This window comes from Mus caroli, unplaced genomic scaffold, assembly GCF_978045245.1.
Source record: "Mus caroli unplaced genomic scaffold, Mus_caroli_1 scaffold_13, whole genome shotgun sequence".
In the NCBI taxonomy this organism is placed as follows: Eukaryota; Metazoa; Chordata; class Mammalia; order Rodentia; family Muridae; genus Mus; species Mus caroli.
Window position 1 is genome coordinate 25,823,955 of NW_028227268.1, and position 13,798 is coordinate 25,837,752.

General features: G+C 41.9%; 1 protein-coding gene across 3 annotated transcripts in view; it reads right to left on the reverse strand.

The window, feature by feature from the left end:
• Skap1 (src kinase associated phosphoprotein 1) overlaps positions 1 to 13,798 on the reverse strand; it is a 296,507-nt gene that overhangs the window by 257,857 nt on the left and 24,852 nt on the right. For all 3 annotated transcript variants that reach the window (XM_029484147.2, XM_029484146.2, XM_085829237.1), the window contains exon 2: positions 12,104 to 12,209. In XM_029484147.2, the coding sequence (XP_029340007.1) occupies positions 12,104 to 12,209 (106 nt within the window). The remainder of the gene's footprint in view (positions 1 to 12,103; positions 12,210 to 13,798) is intronic.

Below are 13,798 nucleotides of genomic sequence, written 5' to 3' on the forward strand. Positions count from 1 at the left end.
GGTTCTAGAGGGCATAGTAGAGAATTTGGCAGACAGTCACCAAGGAAACAGAAGAGGTGGCAGAGACAAGGTGGTATGAAGCTGAACAGGGGAGGCAACCAGAGGTAGAGAGCTGGTGATGGTCACGGAGAAGAAGGGAGTGGCCGGTGTGTATGTTCCCACAGTACTCGAAGATGCAGACGAGAATCCTGTAGCTTTTCATCATAGATTTAATTTGAATGTTAGATAAAAGTCATTAAACACAGATTCTGCCTCAGTGGCTCTGCTGGCTGGGAGCCTGAGACTGTGCTGTCAGGGTTCCAGGAGAAGCAAAGAGCTAAACATGGACAAAGAACAAAGGCTGTTCCATGCTTTGTCTCTTCGATTTACACTGTTCTGACGCTCTTTCATCCATTTCTATCCACCTATCTGTTTCCTAACTTTGTGTGTGTGTGTGTGTGTGTGTGTGTGTGTGTGTAAGAGCACAGAGTGAGAGTTCGAAGTGTGGTAGGGAAGCAAGAATGCAGTAGAAGTTGCTTCTAAGCAATTGTTAGCTACACACACTTCCCAAACTTGTCAGACAGCTATCTCGTGTGATTAAGTGCATCTGTGGACTCTCTAGTGTTTCAAACGGGGCACCTAAGTATTCAGTAAGAGAATAAGAGGCTGGGAACAGTAATTAATTCTGGTTATACCATATGGCCGAACAGAACACTGGCTGGAACCTGAAAACTTAATTTCACAAGAGTCACACTTATTCTGAATTTTAATCATTTTTTGGATCAGCAAACATATGCCTGCCAACCTGCTTCATTTACACAAAATTCTGAAGCATGATCACACTGCGCACTCCAAAATGATTGGTTTCTCCCAGATGGACTTCTCAGATCTCACTCCTACCAGGTTCTCAGGACAAAATAACTGCTGGCAGCTCCGGTTTAATCTCCTTGTTAAATAGAATCTTCTGGCGGTTTTTAAATATTTTTATTTTATTTTATGTGTGTGGGTATTTTGCTTACAGGTACATCTATGTCAGAAGAGGGCATCAGATTTTCTGGAACTGGAGTGACAGCCGGTTGGGGGCCGTGTGGTACTGGGAATTGAACCCAGGACCTCTGCAAGAGCAGCCAGTGCTCTTAGCCACTGAGCTGTCTCTCCAGCTCCCCTGAAACTTCTTTCAACAAATAGCATCACTTCCATTCCCCCCACCCCCACTTGCACGAGCATCTCAGAATACTGTGAGTACAATATTCTCTGGCCCTGGACCCCACAGCCCTGGTTCTGGCTCAGGCGCCCGCATCCCTGAGACCTCCCTGCAGAAACACTCACTGCTGCAGAGACACCCATTTGCTGCATTTTGCTTCTCTCGAATGGAGACATTATGGGTTTTCAGTGCAGACTCCATCCCCTGTCCTCTTAGAAACAGGATACTTTCATCTCCTGTACATCTAATAACTTCAAGATAAGGACAGAAAAAGAATCAGTTTTTGTTTTGTGAACTCTCGTCTCTGGTGCTTGAGAGACTGTCCTAATATCCCCCGAACATGTTTTAGTGATAACATTTACTGCACTTGGGGCCAAAATGATTTTCTGCCACTTTCAATTCTAGTTCAATAAAAGAATAAGGGCTTTGTTTCTGACCTCTGTCATTTTTAATACTATAAAATGATTTAAAAAATGTAAAATTGACTTCCATTTCCTACTGGACTACCAATCTCATATTAGCTTTCCTTTTATCAAATTTATGAGAAAAGTCAGAAATTGCCTTTCCTTTTAAAAAAAAAATCAAAATTTCAAGATCTCCTGGGCAGAATGTTTGAATTGAATTTCAGCTCTCAATAATTGCTGGCCTAGAAGTTTTAAAGAAGTATAGAAGTTAGCTCCTTTCTGTTACTTATCTCAGTAATAGCGAACCAGAAGAACCAGAAGATTACCCCTGAGCTCAAGATCAACCAGAAATAATAAGGTTATTCCTAGAAAACCATCACTCTTAAAAACCTCAAATATGTGTTATTACATTTCAAATTAGGGAAGTCTGTGATTTTCCAAGACCACGGCGAATAAAGTCAACGGCTTCTAAATTGCCAAGTGAAGCCAACTGTATATTTTTATAATATTATGTTAAAAAACTTTCAAATATTCATAAAAGTTGAAAGAAGTCCCATATCTAGCCACAACATAAACTCATGATTCATAGCTTGTTATTTTTGCTTGGTTACATAGTATCCATCCATCCATGCTACACTGGCATGACCTCTGCAGTATAATCCCATCCACAAACACTTTGTATGACTATAATTAACTAGACTTCAGCAATTGTCAATAATTCTTTTGAACCAATAATCTTTTGAAAGATGCCATTTCATTTTTAATGATTTAGCTGAATAAATTAACCAATTAGACATCCTGAATTCTACATCTTAATCTTTTATTAATTCTGCTACTGTGAGTGATGTCTTGGGCATCTGTTTTCTCATCAACAACAACAACAACAAAAAAAAAAACACAAAGCGCTTGGTAGATCTGATAAGTCCCAATTCACAAGATATAAAATGGGCCTTGTGGTTAGGGCAGGATTCACAAATGAGTCACTTAGTTAATTAGAGAAATAGCTAATTGGAGGCATGTGAGCACAAATGGTCTTTTTTTTTTTTCTAAATTATAGTAAAAACCTTCACAAGGCTCACAAAGTCAAGAGGGAACTTGAGTTTAAAACTGTCATTATTCATCCTGCGCTGGGAACAGTGTGTTCCCAGCAAAACTAGTAGAAGCTGAGTTGATTGAGTCACTCCACGTACAGATTCCACAGCACATAACACTAGCATCATAGTGGAGTGTCCTTGTTTTACAAGACCCTACTACCATCGGCTTGTAAGCTCTCTATTAATCGCGTGACTGCACCAATTGCAGACAGGGGTAGCTGTTCCTTTATTGTCTGTTCTCTTAAACTGGTATTTCTTTCCCTCTTCAGAAGTTTGGCTCTGGAAGGGGTACCCTTTGAAGCCTGGAATATCAAAGCTATCACAAGACAGTGCCGACCATTTTGAAAGAAATATGAAGGAACGACATCAACCCTGGGGGCGGTAGACTGAGATCTTCCCAAACGGGTCAGCGGTTGGTCTGTAAAATATCCCCATTGCCAAGGAGGTGGTGACATCTCATGTAAATCAAAAAACTGAAGCCCTGAGATATCTCATTTCCATTTTAAATGCACGGGGGTTAAATATGGATATGAGCAGGCAGAGGCTCCTGTGGGATTGATTTTTCCCGTCTTCTCTGAGCCCTTTGCTGAGCATGATAAGGACCAGGGTTCATTATCAAGCCTGCTAGCGCTGCACTTCAGGAGACGAGATGAGGCTTCGCAGTGGGAGAACAGATCCACAAAGAAGAAATGGTTCGTGTGGTGCAATGATAAAACCCCATGTTGGGCTCAACTCATTTTAAACAGGATCATGAGACCAAAGGAAATCCCAAGAAATTAAGTTGCCTGAATCATTTTTCAAACTGGAAAAAAAAAAAAAAAAAAAAAAACCTTGGTGACATCATACAAGAAATCGAATCTAGGTTTCAAGGTTTGGTTAGCAATGCCTGCATTGTTTTTAAACAAACATTTATTTTTCTAATAATAATGCTTGCAATTTCATAACACTTGTATGTGTGCATATATATTGTGTGTATGTGTGTGTAAAGATTCCAACAGGCAATCTAGAAAGGAAGCTACGGTCATCATTAGAACCTTCAAGAGAATCGGCCAAGGTTATAGAAATAACATCAGAACAAAGAGCCCGGCTCCTGTCAGTTGACCCTGAGCTTGCTTGTGCTGCCCTGCCCACTGCTCCAATTTCACTGCAACACAGAAAGCAGTTCCAGGGTGAGTCTATACCAGAAATAAGGGAAGTGTGCAAATCACAGAAAAGCACAACCAGGAAGGCTCCAAGCCACAAGGTTCCTGGAAACCCACAAACAGATGAACAGTAGAGACACACACACACAGACACACACACACACACACACATACACACACCGGCTTTTGATAAGCAGAAAAAAACATAGCTTAACTCTGAAACAAAACAAAACAAAACAAAACTAGCTGGGGACCTAATGAGACTTAAATCAAGGGCAAAGCAAACGGCCCTGCAATGAAGATGGCACTTTCATACAAATGATCTCGTCACACAATGTACGGATTACCAATCTCCACACACAGACAATAGGAAAGCGTCATGCATTAAGAATTTGACACTGAGGATTTCCCGAGACAAAGACCAATCCACACCAGAGAGATAATAGAAATGTCCCTGGGTGATAATGAAGACTCAGATTCTCTGAGGAGGAAGGCAAATCTCCGGGACCTGACTCATTAGCTAAACGGCAGCGTTCAGCTTATGAAGAGGTTCTAATGACTTAGGCACGAGCCACCACCTGTTTGATGCCTGGGTCACACTGCAAGAATCCCCCTTCCCTTCCTCCCACTTCTCCTTCCCCTTCCTCTCTTCCATCTTTTTTCTTTTTGAGATGGGCTTTCATGATGTTGACCAAATGGGCCTCAAACACCTGTGCTTGAGCTATCCTCCTGCCTCAACTTCCAGAGAGGAGCTGAGACGACAAGGTATACATGGCTGAATCCTAGTCCTAGATGATCGGGGAATCACCATGTAGCCAAGGCTGGCCTCGAACTGTGGCTACCTGTCTGCCTCTTCCTCCCTAGGCCTGGATTGTAGGCATGCGGCACCTAGTCAGCGCCTTTGTATTCTTTTCTTTATTTCATAATTATATATATGAATTTCCTTTGATCATGCCTCCTGCCTGACTACCACCATTATCCTCTTATGCCCTCCCCTCCCACTGAACCCCTGTCTCTTCTCAAGTTCCCTTATTAGCTTCATGTTCTTTTGTCCCTTTTTAATTTTTTAATTGGTTATTTTATTTATTTACATTTCAAATGTTGTTCCTCTTCCCAGTTTGTCTTCCACGAGCCCCCCTCCCTTCCTTCTCCTCCTCCCCTTTACCTCTAAGAGGATGCTCCCCACCTGCCTCAGTGCTCTATCATTCCCTTACGCTGGGGCATTAAGCCTCCACAGGACCACGGGACTCCCTTCCCATTGATGCCCAACAAGACCAACCTCTGCTACATATGTGGTTGGGGCCATGGGTCCCCCCATGTGTGCTCTTTGGCTGGTGGTTTAGTCCCTGGGAGCTCTGGGGTAGGGGGATATGGTTGGTTGATATTGGTGTTCTTGCTAGGAGGTTGCAATCCTCTTCAGCTCCTTCAGATCTTCCCCTAACTCTTTCCCCTTTTTATTCTTCATAGAATACATTTTTCTGTTTAAGGAGCTCAGAGCTGGGGAAAAACTCAAAATGCATTTTCCTGAACTTTAACCTAAAATCTTAAAGACATAAAATTAAAAGATTGTAAGTACAGTTTTACTATAGAGTTTTATTCAGAGCTGCAAAGGACTCTGCTCATTATTACCTATAAAAATATTGTCTAAGAAGACATTTTCTGTATTTCTAATAGAACATTTAAAAAGAAAGTCCTGGATCTTGGTGAGAGTGTGGTTCAGTTGGTAGATTGCTCGTGCAGGAAATCCTGGGTTTGATTCCTAGCACTGCATAAAGCCAGGTATTGTGGCTTATGCCTGTAAGCCTAGCACTTGGGAGGTAGATGCAGAAGGATCAGAAGTTCAAAATCATCTTCAAGTATATAGCAACTTTAGGGCCAGCCTGGGCTACATATGACCCCCATCTCTAAATAATAGTAATAGTAATAATAATGATAACAAGAACAACAGCAGCAGCAGCAGCAGCATGGACCTGCTCAGTAGCATGTGTACTAAAACTGGAACACTATTAGCATGGTCCCTATGACCATAAATGGCATGCAAGTTTGTGAAAGGTTCCAACCTTAAGATGGATAGATAGATAGATGATAGATAGATACATAGATACATAGATAGATACATAGATAGATACATAGATACATAGATACATAGATACATAGATGGACAGAGACAAATATTATTTTCTTTAAAAAGAAAGGAAGGAAAGAAGAAAAAGAGAGAGATAGAGAGCAAGCAAGCCAGCCTGGCCAGGTAGTGGTGGCAAACACCTTTAATCCCAACACTCAGAATGCAGAAGCAGGCAGATCTCTGAGTTTGAGGACAGCCTGGTTTACAAAGTGAGCTCCAGGACAGCCAGGGCTACACAGAGAAAGCCTGTCTTAAAAAACAAAACAAAATAAGTCTGATTATTTGAGATTGATCCCTGGGAGCCACATGGCAGGAGAGAATCTACTCCAGACTGTCCTCTGACCTCCACATGCATACTCATGGTACAATGTGACACTTATATGCACACACACACACACACACACACACACACACACACACAAATAAATGAGGTAATAAAAAAGAAACAAATTTCTCCATCTAAACTGTTTAAATCTTGTTACTTAGCATGAAAAATATGAAAATATTATTACATCTCTGAATTACTCGTATAAAATATTTATTTTATGAGATGCCCAAAGGGGAAATCTACTTACTGATGCCATCACAGCAGCCCCATGTAAAAGAAAAGAAATGGGGTAATTTAATCTCAGAACCAGCCTCAAATACCTCCCACAAATGAAGGAATAAATAAGATAAACATTAGTATAAAATTAAAATGAGATCGATGCTCATCAAGGTTGCTCTGAAAGGACAGATGCTCTCCATACAAGAACACAGGCCATCAGAGAACCCTCCAGCTTAAGCCAAGAAGCCAGTGAGAGGCGGTGCTGGATCCATCTCCCTTGGAGCATTTCAGACTGTGAGAACAGCAAGCCCTCAGCCCACAGAAGCAGTCCCCCGAAATCTTGCACTGCTGTGAAATCACTGTACACACTCACTGAATGGCGTACAGCTATCACACACACTTGACACACGGCTAACCAATCAGTTGAGAGAGAGCCCGACGTTTCTGTAGGTTTTTGTTTTGTGCATTCTGCGGTGTTGGTGACAGAATCCAGGGCCTCATGAGAGCTAGGCCAGTACCCCATCGCTAAGCTACAACCCCAGCCTCCTTCAGTCTTCCTTGCTTTCTTTCAGTTGGTTTTAGAATTAGTGATTCACATATATATTTACTTTGTGTGAGTGTTTGTCATGTGCCACGTACAGGCCTTGGGACAACATTTGAGAGTCAGCCCTCTCCTTCCACTATGTGGGCTCCCAAGGACTGAACTAAGGCTGCCAGCTTGGGGCAAAACACTTTATCCACCGGGCCAGCTCCCCAGCTTGCTTCTCCCTCCCTCCCTCCCACCTTCCCTCCCACCTTCCCTCCCACCTTCCCTCCCACCTTCCCTCCCTCCCTCCCACCTTCCCTCCCTCCCTCCCTCCCTCCCTCCCTCCCTCCCTCCTTTCTTAATATAAGGGTGGGAGTGAAAACAGAAGAGCTTCTCTTTTGTATCTAGAGGTGGGTGTGTTTGCGCTGGTTGGGGTTTTTTCCCATTGTTTTTGTTTATGCTTTTGTTTTTGTTTCTGTTTTTCTGAGAGGGAGAGGGAGGGAGGGAGAGTTTGAGCCTTTTAGAATTAGTAAAACAGATCATCTGGTGCTCATGTTTTTCTTCATTGGCATGCAAACTCTGTGATAAATAGCAGAATTCCAGACTAAAGAAATGACTCAGTGGTTAAGAACACTGGCTGCTCTTCCAGAGGATCCAGGATCAATTCCCAGCACCCACCTGACCGCTCACAACCCTCTGTAACTCCAGTTCCGGGAGATCTGATGCTGTCTTCTGACCTCTGTGCACAGTGATACATAGATATGCACACAGGTAAAACACAGATACACACACATACACACACACACACACACACCAGGATTAAAGGGAAGAAAGATGAAAGCAAGTCTTTAAACTTGTGAATACATAATTGCCCAAATAGCACATTAAACATTAGTTTTCTTGATTATAAACAAAAGCCCTTCGTTTAAATATGTTTTGTTTGGGGAGTTTATAAGCTCAGCAACAAATACTTAAGCATATTAGAACTATGCACTTAGTGGTAATGATATCTGCAGCATACTACTTTAAAAAACCTGTGCTTACTCTCAAGAGTTGTACCAGACTAACTTGTGTTTCTTTTTATGACACCAAGATGTCAGAATCATAGATTGTCAGAGTAAATCTGGTTTTCAACCTAAAATTCATGTTAAGAAAAAAAAAACACTAAAATTCCTGAAGAAAATCAAAATTCTTTAAATCAGATTGTTGAGAATAGAGTATCCTGTTTCATGCAGACTTAAGGACCAGCCACCCACAATGAAACCTGCTAACAGATATGTTTGCTGTCTGTATTTTAAATGTCCTGGGTTTTGCAGAGTTTGGGCCATAAACCTGTTACACAAAGTTATTCCTTTATTGTTTCTTCCATTTAAGCATCTTATAAATCTGCTTGTCTCCTGTTGGAACTCCTTTGGTATTATTAAGTTTCACAGAAGGAAATAATACGCCGTGTTTGTGTCCATTGGCTCTGGCCTTCACTTCCAACAGTGAGCGTGTAAGTGAGGAGCCCCAAAAAGGGGCCATCAAGAGAGGATTTATCTCTATCCCAATGATAAAAATCTTCTGTTTTTTATCCCTGCCTTCACTCTCAGAGTATGATTGCTGGCAGATGGTCTCCGCTGGATCAAACGCAGAAGAAACGCCCCCACTGTTTCTCCAAATGTGTAGGTACGTCATCAAGTTTCTGAACATGGTTCATATCTGTTTCATCCCCGGGTCTCACATCTGGAGCTAATCCTGCAGTGACCACCACCATAAGGAAGAGTCTTGGCCGTCTTTTGTCCAAAGCATACTGCTGGGGCTCAGTGAGAACCTGGACTCGGAATGTGAAGCTGTCTATCTTGAGGAGAGGAGGAGGTTTCACAAACAGCCACAAAAGGTACAGCTCGGGACATCAAACACCACAACAGAACTTCATTTCCCAGGAATCATAGAAACTGCCATCCATATTTCTTTTGTCCTACGTGAACAATGTAATCCTTGCTTGGTACACTTTCAAGTACAATAATGCAGCTGAGGATACAGAAATCTCATTCCAGCATTGTTTGTAAGTCTGAGAAGGGAGCCTAGAGCTATAATATTGATGCTGATATATTTATGAGTATGGCAGGGACACAGAGAACCTGGAGTGATAATACTGATGGTGGCACACTGATGAGCAGGTCAGGGACACTGAAGAGTCAACACAACCATCACGTTCTGTGGTCAGTCATCCTGGACAACAGGAAGGTGGCAAAGGCTACATCCCACCAGCAGTGACAGAGTCAGACACGCCAATTCAAACAATTCCGCAACCATGGCATATACCACTGAATCTGAGGCAGCCATGAAAGCCTAGGACCCAAGGCCCTAGGGTTTACTAAGGCTCAGGCAGGGCCATTTTTAATTCCCTTCACCCTTTTGTTCCTCAGCAGTGCAATGTGAAGAAAGAATCAAGGGAACGTAAGCCATGAAACAAACCACAGAGTAGAAATATGAGTGAATATATATATATGTATATGTATATATATGTGTGTGTGTGTATACATATATATGGCACAGGCACACCCCAGTTTACCAAATCCAGAAAGCATTATTGCTTTACTATGGCCAAAGGTGGAACATTTGAAATGGCCTCCAATAATTCTTCTGTTGCTCCAGAATTCCTCATGTATAATGCACTCTCAGATTTGGTGATTTTTGAATTTTTCTTCACATATTGCTTTTTGGGGGGGTAGATACAATGTTCACGCCATGTGAGTAAATGCTGCCACTTTGGCAAATTTTCAGTGTCTTGAAACCACTTGGTATCAACAGAGAGAGGTGCCTAATATTGGCCAGACACAAATGGAACCATAGAGGTGGCATGGCTGAGGAAGATTCAGGAAAACAAGGATTCTGTTAGCATCACTGTGATTGAAGAGGTGGGTGGAAGGCGACCCCAAGGTCTGGTTAGAAGAAAGCCTCCTTTCTCCATCTTCTTGTGTGGTATATGACCTCTGGGTCCTCACTTCCTCAGCCATCGGATAATTATGAAATCCCGAATAAAGCATCATCTTTCTAGCAACAAATCGATGAACGGAAAGCCCTCATCAATGATGCTCCCTAAAGTGCCCATCGGTTATTTTCAAATGTCTAACCCACAAACCACACAGATGTCCTTTGGAAGCCTTCTTTATTCCATGAAGAGTGGGACTGTGTGTGGGTGTATGTGTATGTGTATGTGTGTGTGTGAGTGTGTGTCTGTATGTATTTCAAAAGAAGATTGAGGAGATCTGTGAGGGGCCTGGAGAGATGGCTTCTACACTTCCTTCCAGAAGACCCTGGTTTGGCTCCCAGCATTCACATAACAGCTCATGTCTGTCTATAACTCCAGTTCCAGGGGACCCAATGTCTTTTTCTGACTGCTATAAGCACCAGGCAAGTATGTGGTATACAAACATACATGCAGGCAAAATACACATATGCAGAAAATGTTTTTTTTAAAAAGGAAGTAATCTGCCCACTTAATGTTAGAACTTAGATCTTTCGTGATGCTGTGACATAAATATGAAAATATATGTGTATTTGTCTATACAGACCAACAAAATTGTATTTGCTTCCCATATCACATATTTTACAACAACAACTATATTCAGGGCTTCCCTCTTTCTCTGTAATAGAATTTTAAAATTCCACTTTTATACGATCTTTACGATGGTACAAAAGCTAACTCATGAAAATAAAGAAAATCTATGGATCATTCATTAGCTGAGCCTCCAGGTGCATAACTAAGTCTAAACTTATCTATTAATGGGGTAATGCTATTCAAGAGTTTGATTTCAACACTTCATAGCCTACCAAAAATTAGATGAGAGAGAGAGAGAGAGAGAGAGAGAGAGAGAGAGAGAGAGAGAAAGTACCCATCTTCAGCATTCTGCTTGTTTCAATTATTCAGGGCAGCCCAGGCTGATAATTACACAGTCCCCAGTTGCTGAACAAAACTGATGCTTAATTAGCCAGCAGGAAAGGTCGATTAAGATCCAGCAGGGCACCTCGTGAGGGTCTCTCATGTTCCTGCCGGGAGTAGGCTCTGGCTGTGCCTTTCCAAAGGATAGAATTCCCCGTGTCTAAGAAGTTTCTACCAGTTTTGGAAGTAGAAGCTAAGAACGATTGTCTATGCAGATTAGATCCAGCCCTAAGCCTGGAGATGCTCTCTAAGAGGGCTCGGACCAAGCTTTCTGAATCAGTACAGCACCCACCAGGGGAAGCAAAGGACAGAGGATCACTTGATTGTGCCGGACACTCCCACTCAGTTGCCACCTTTATAAACAGTCAGGAATTGGATTGTAAAGGAAATGTGGATTTCTTCTTCCCTTAAGGAAGTGTGTGCTCCCAGCAGCTATTAGCTGCTCAGATTCTAAAATGTGCAAATGAGATCTAAGCTCCTTATTTTAAAAAAAACCGTACTGAGCACAATGTTCCTACCCAGTCTGGGACTAATACATACTGGTACTGTCAAGGGATCGACTAGCCAGGCCTGATTTTAACTTTTCTATTGAAGAAGGGACTATGAAAGCAAAGTCAGCGCCAACACCATGAAAATGTCCCTTCTCTCCACGGGCTACCTGAACAAGCACAAATGCCTCAGTTTCACCATTATGCTTCTGCCTCTGTTAGTCACAAACATGTTCAATAAAGGTTAAAATCCAAAACCAATATTGGCCTGGTTATTTTTTTTTAAGATTTATTTATTTATTATATGTAAGTACACTGTAGCTGTCTTCAGACACTCCAGAAGAGGGCGCCAGATCTCGTTACGGATGGTTGTGAGCCACCATGTGGTTGCTGGGATTTGAACTCCGGACCTTCAGAAGAGCAGTCGGGTGCTCTTACCCACTGAGCCATCTCACCAGCCCTGGCCTGGTTATTTTAAGATAATTACTAAAACGTGTTCATGTTGGTACATCCCAGTATCCTTACCTACCTCCAAATCAATCCATAAATTTCTGCCAAGTATAAAAACTCATGGCAGGTTCTTACTGCTCTTGTGAACGTATACTCTGGTAAAGGAGATTTTTTTTTTTTAACTAAAAAAGCATAATGAAGCTGACTGATACAAACCTGGATTTGATTTGCTGGAAACCCCTAAGAATGTGGGCTCTCTGATCCTGCGCCCCAGGACTGAGGTTCTCATTCTGCAAGCCTTCTGCCAGGAAGTCTTCTGTATCTAAAGGAAAAGAAAAGGTGATCAACAGAGGAGGAAAGGAAATCTGAAAGATTAGGAAATGAATGTTGTTCCTCTGGTAAATGTCTGTGGCTAGACAAGTGAACAGTAATGAACTAAGAGAATCATATACTTAATAACCATCTACTAGGTGTAGCTCGCCAGAATAGAGAATAACCAAGATTTTATGCGTCTCTATAAATGACAAGTCCTAACAATCCGAGGCCTTGCTGTGAATTTTAGAAAGCTGGTGCATACGTTATCCACAAGAGACAACTGTTTCCGAAACCAATTTTTAAAGCGATGCTTACATCCTCGATGGTCACGGAGGGCCGAGGACAGACTGTCAATTTCACAAACATGTAAATGTTATAAATAAGTCACAGAAGGTCACGGACCAATAAGAGTAGAAGAGAAGTCCTGGTAATTGCCGCTGGAATAAAAAATGGAGCCCAACCGCAAAATCACGAAGGAAAAAGGGCAGGCGTTCGGGGGAGGGACATTAATTAGCAGACACATCAGCAATGAGAATGGCAAGGCAGCCAAGTACGGGGGCCCTCGTGGAGAAGAAAAATGCCTGGGAGAGGGAGAAACTGCAATTAATGTGAACGTGCTTTATAAAATCAGAGCGTGATGGAAACACAGACTCTGGAACAAATCTTGTTATGGTGAAGGAAGCAATTTGGAGGTACACAAATTTTCGAAGACAAAAATTCATTGATAGCAATTACAATTGCCAGAAATATGAGCTGCATACTTTATTCTTCACAATATGTTTATCGTCCCTAAAAAGCTATAAATGATACAGTTAAGAGTCTCCCCCTCCAAAAAAAAATTGTACTCACAATATGAAACTGCATCGTATGTACCACCAAACTAATGTGATGTACTGACACAGCTGAGCTATGTCAGTACATCCAAACACTTGTTTTACCCTCGTACTATTCAATAATAGTAAACAAATCAGGGCTAGGTAACCATCACCAGGGCTTCTTCAGATGAGATACAAAGCCCAGGAGATTGAAATATTTATAAAGAATCACAATCAGCATCTAAGCCCTGAATCACGTCTACTGTAGACATCATCTAATGGGTTCCTCCAGGGGGCTTTGAATGCTAAAGAACATAAAAACGGGGAAAAAAACAGGGAAAAAACAAACAAACAAACAAACAAACAGCGGCATTGACGTGCCATTAATACAATACATCATGTTAATAGAAAGGCAAAAACACACCATCGTCTCAAGAGCTATGGAAAAAGCATTTGACAAAATCCAGCGGTGCCTCGTGATAAAAACATTCACGATAACTAGGAAAAGAATGAAAGTTCCTCAGCCTGAGAAACAGCTCCGATGTAAATCCAGCTACAAGGGGCTGGAAGCGCAGTTCATCAGCATAGCCTAAGTAAGTTTGGGACCCAACACAACACACAAAATTATTCCCTAAAATCCCACAGGTAACCTCTCATGCTTAATTGTGAAAGACTGAATGTTTCCCTCTCTAAGGACCACACGCAACAATGGGGCTGTCATCACTGATAGTAATTGCCTTAGTGATACTAGCCAGAGCAATTAGACAAGAAAATAAAGTTT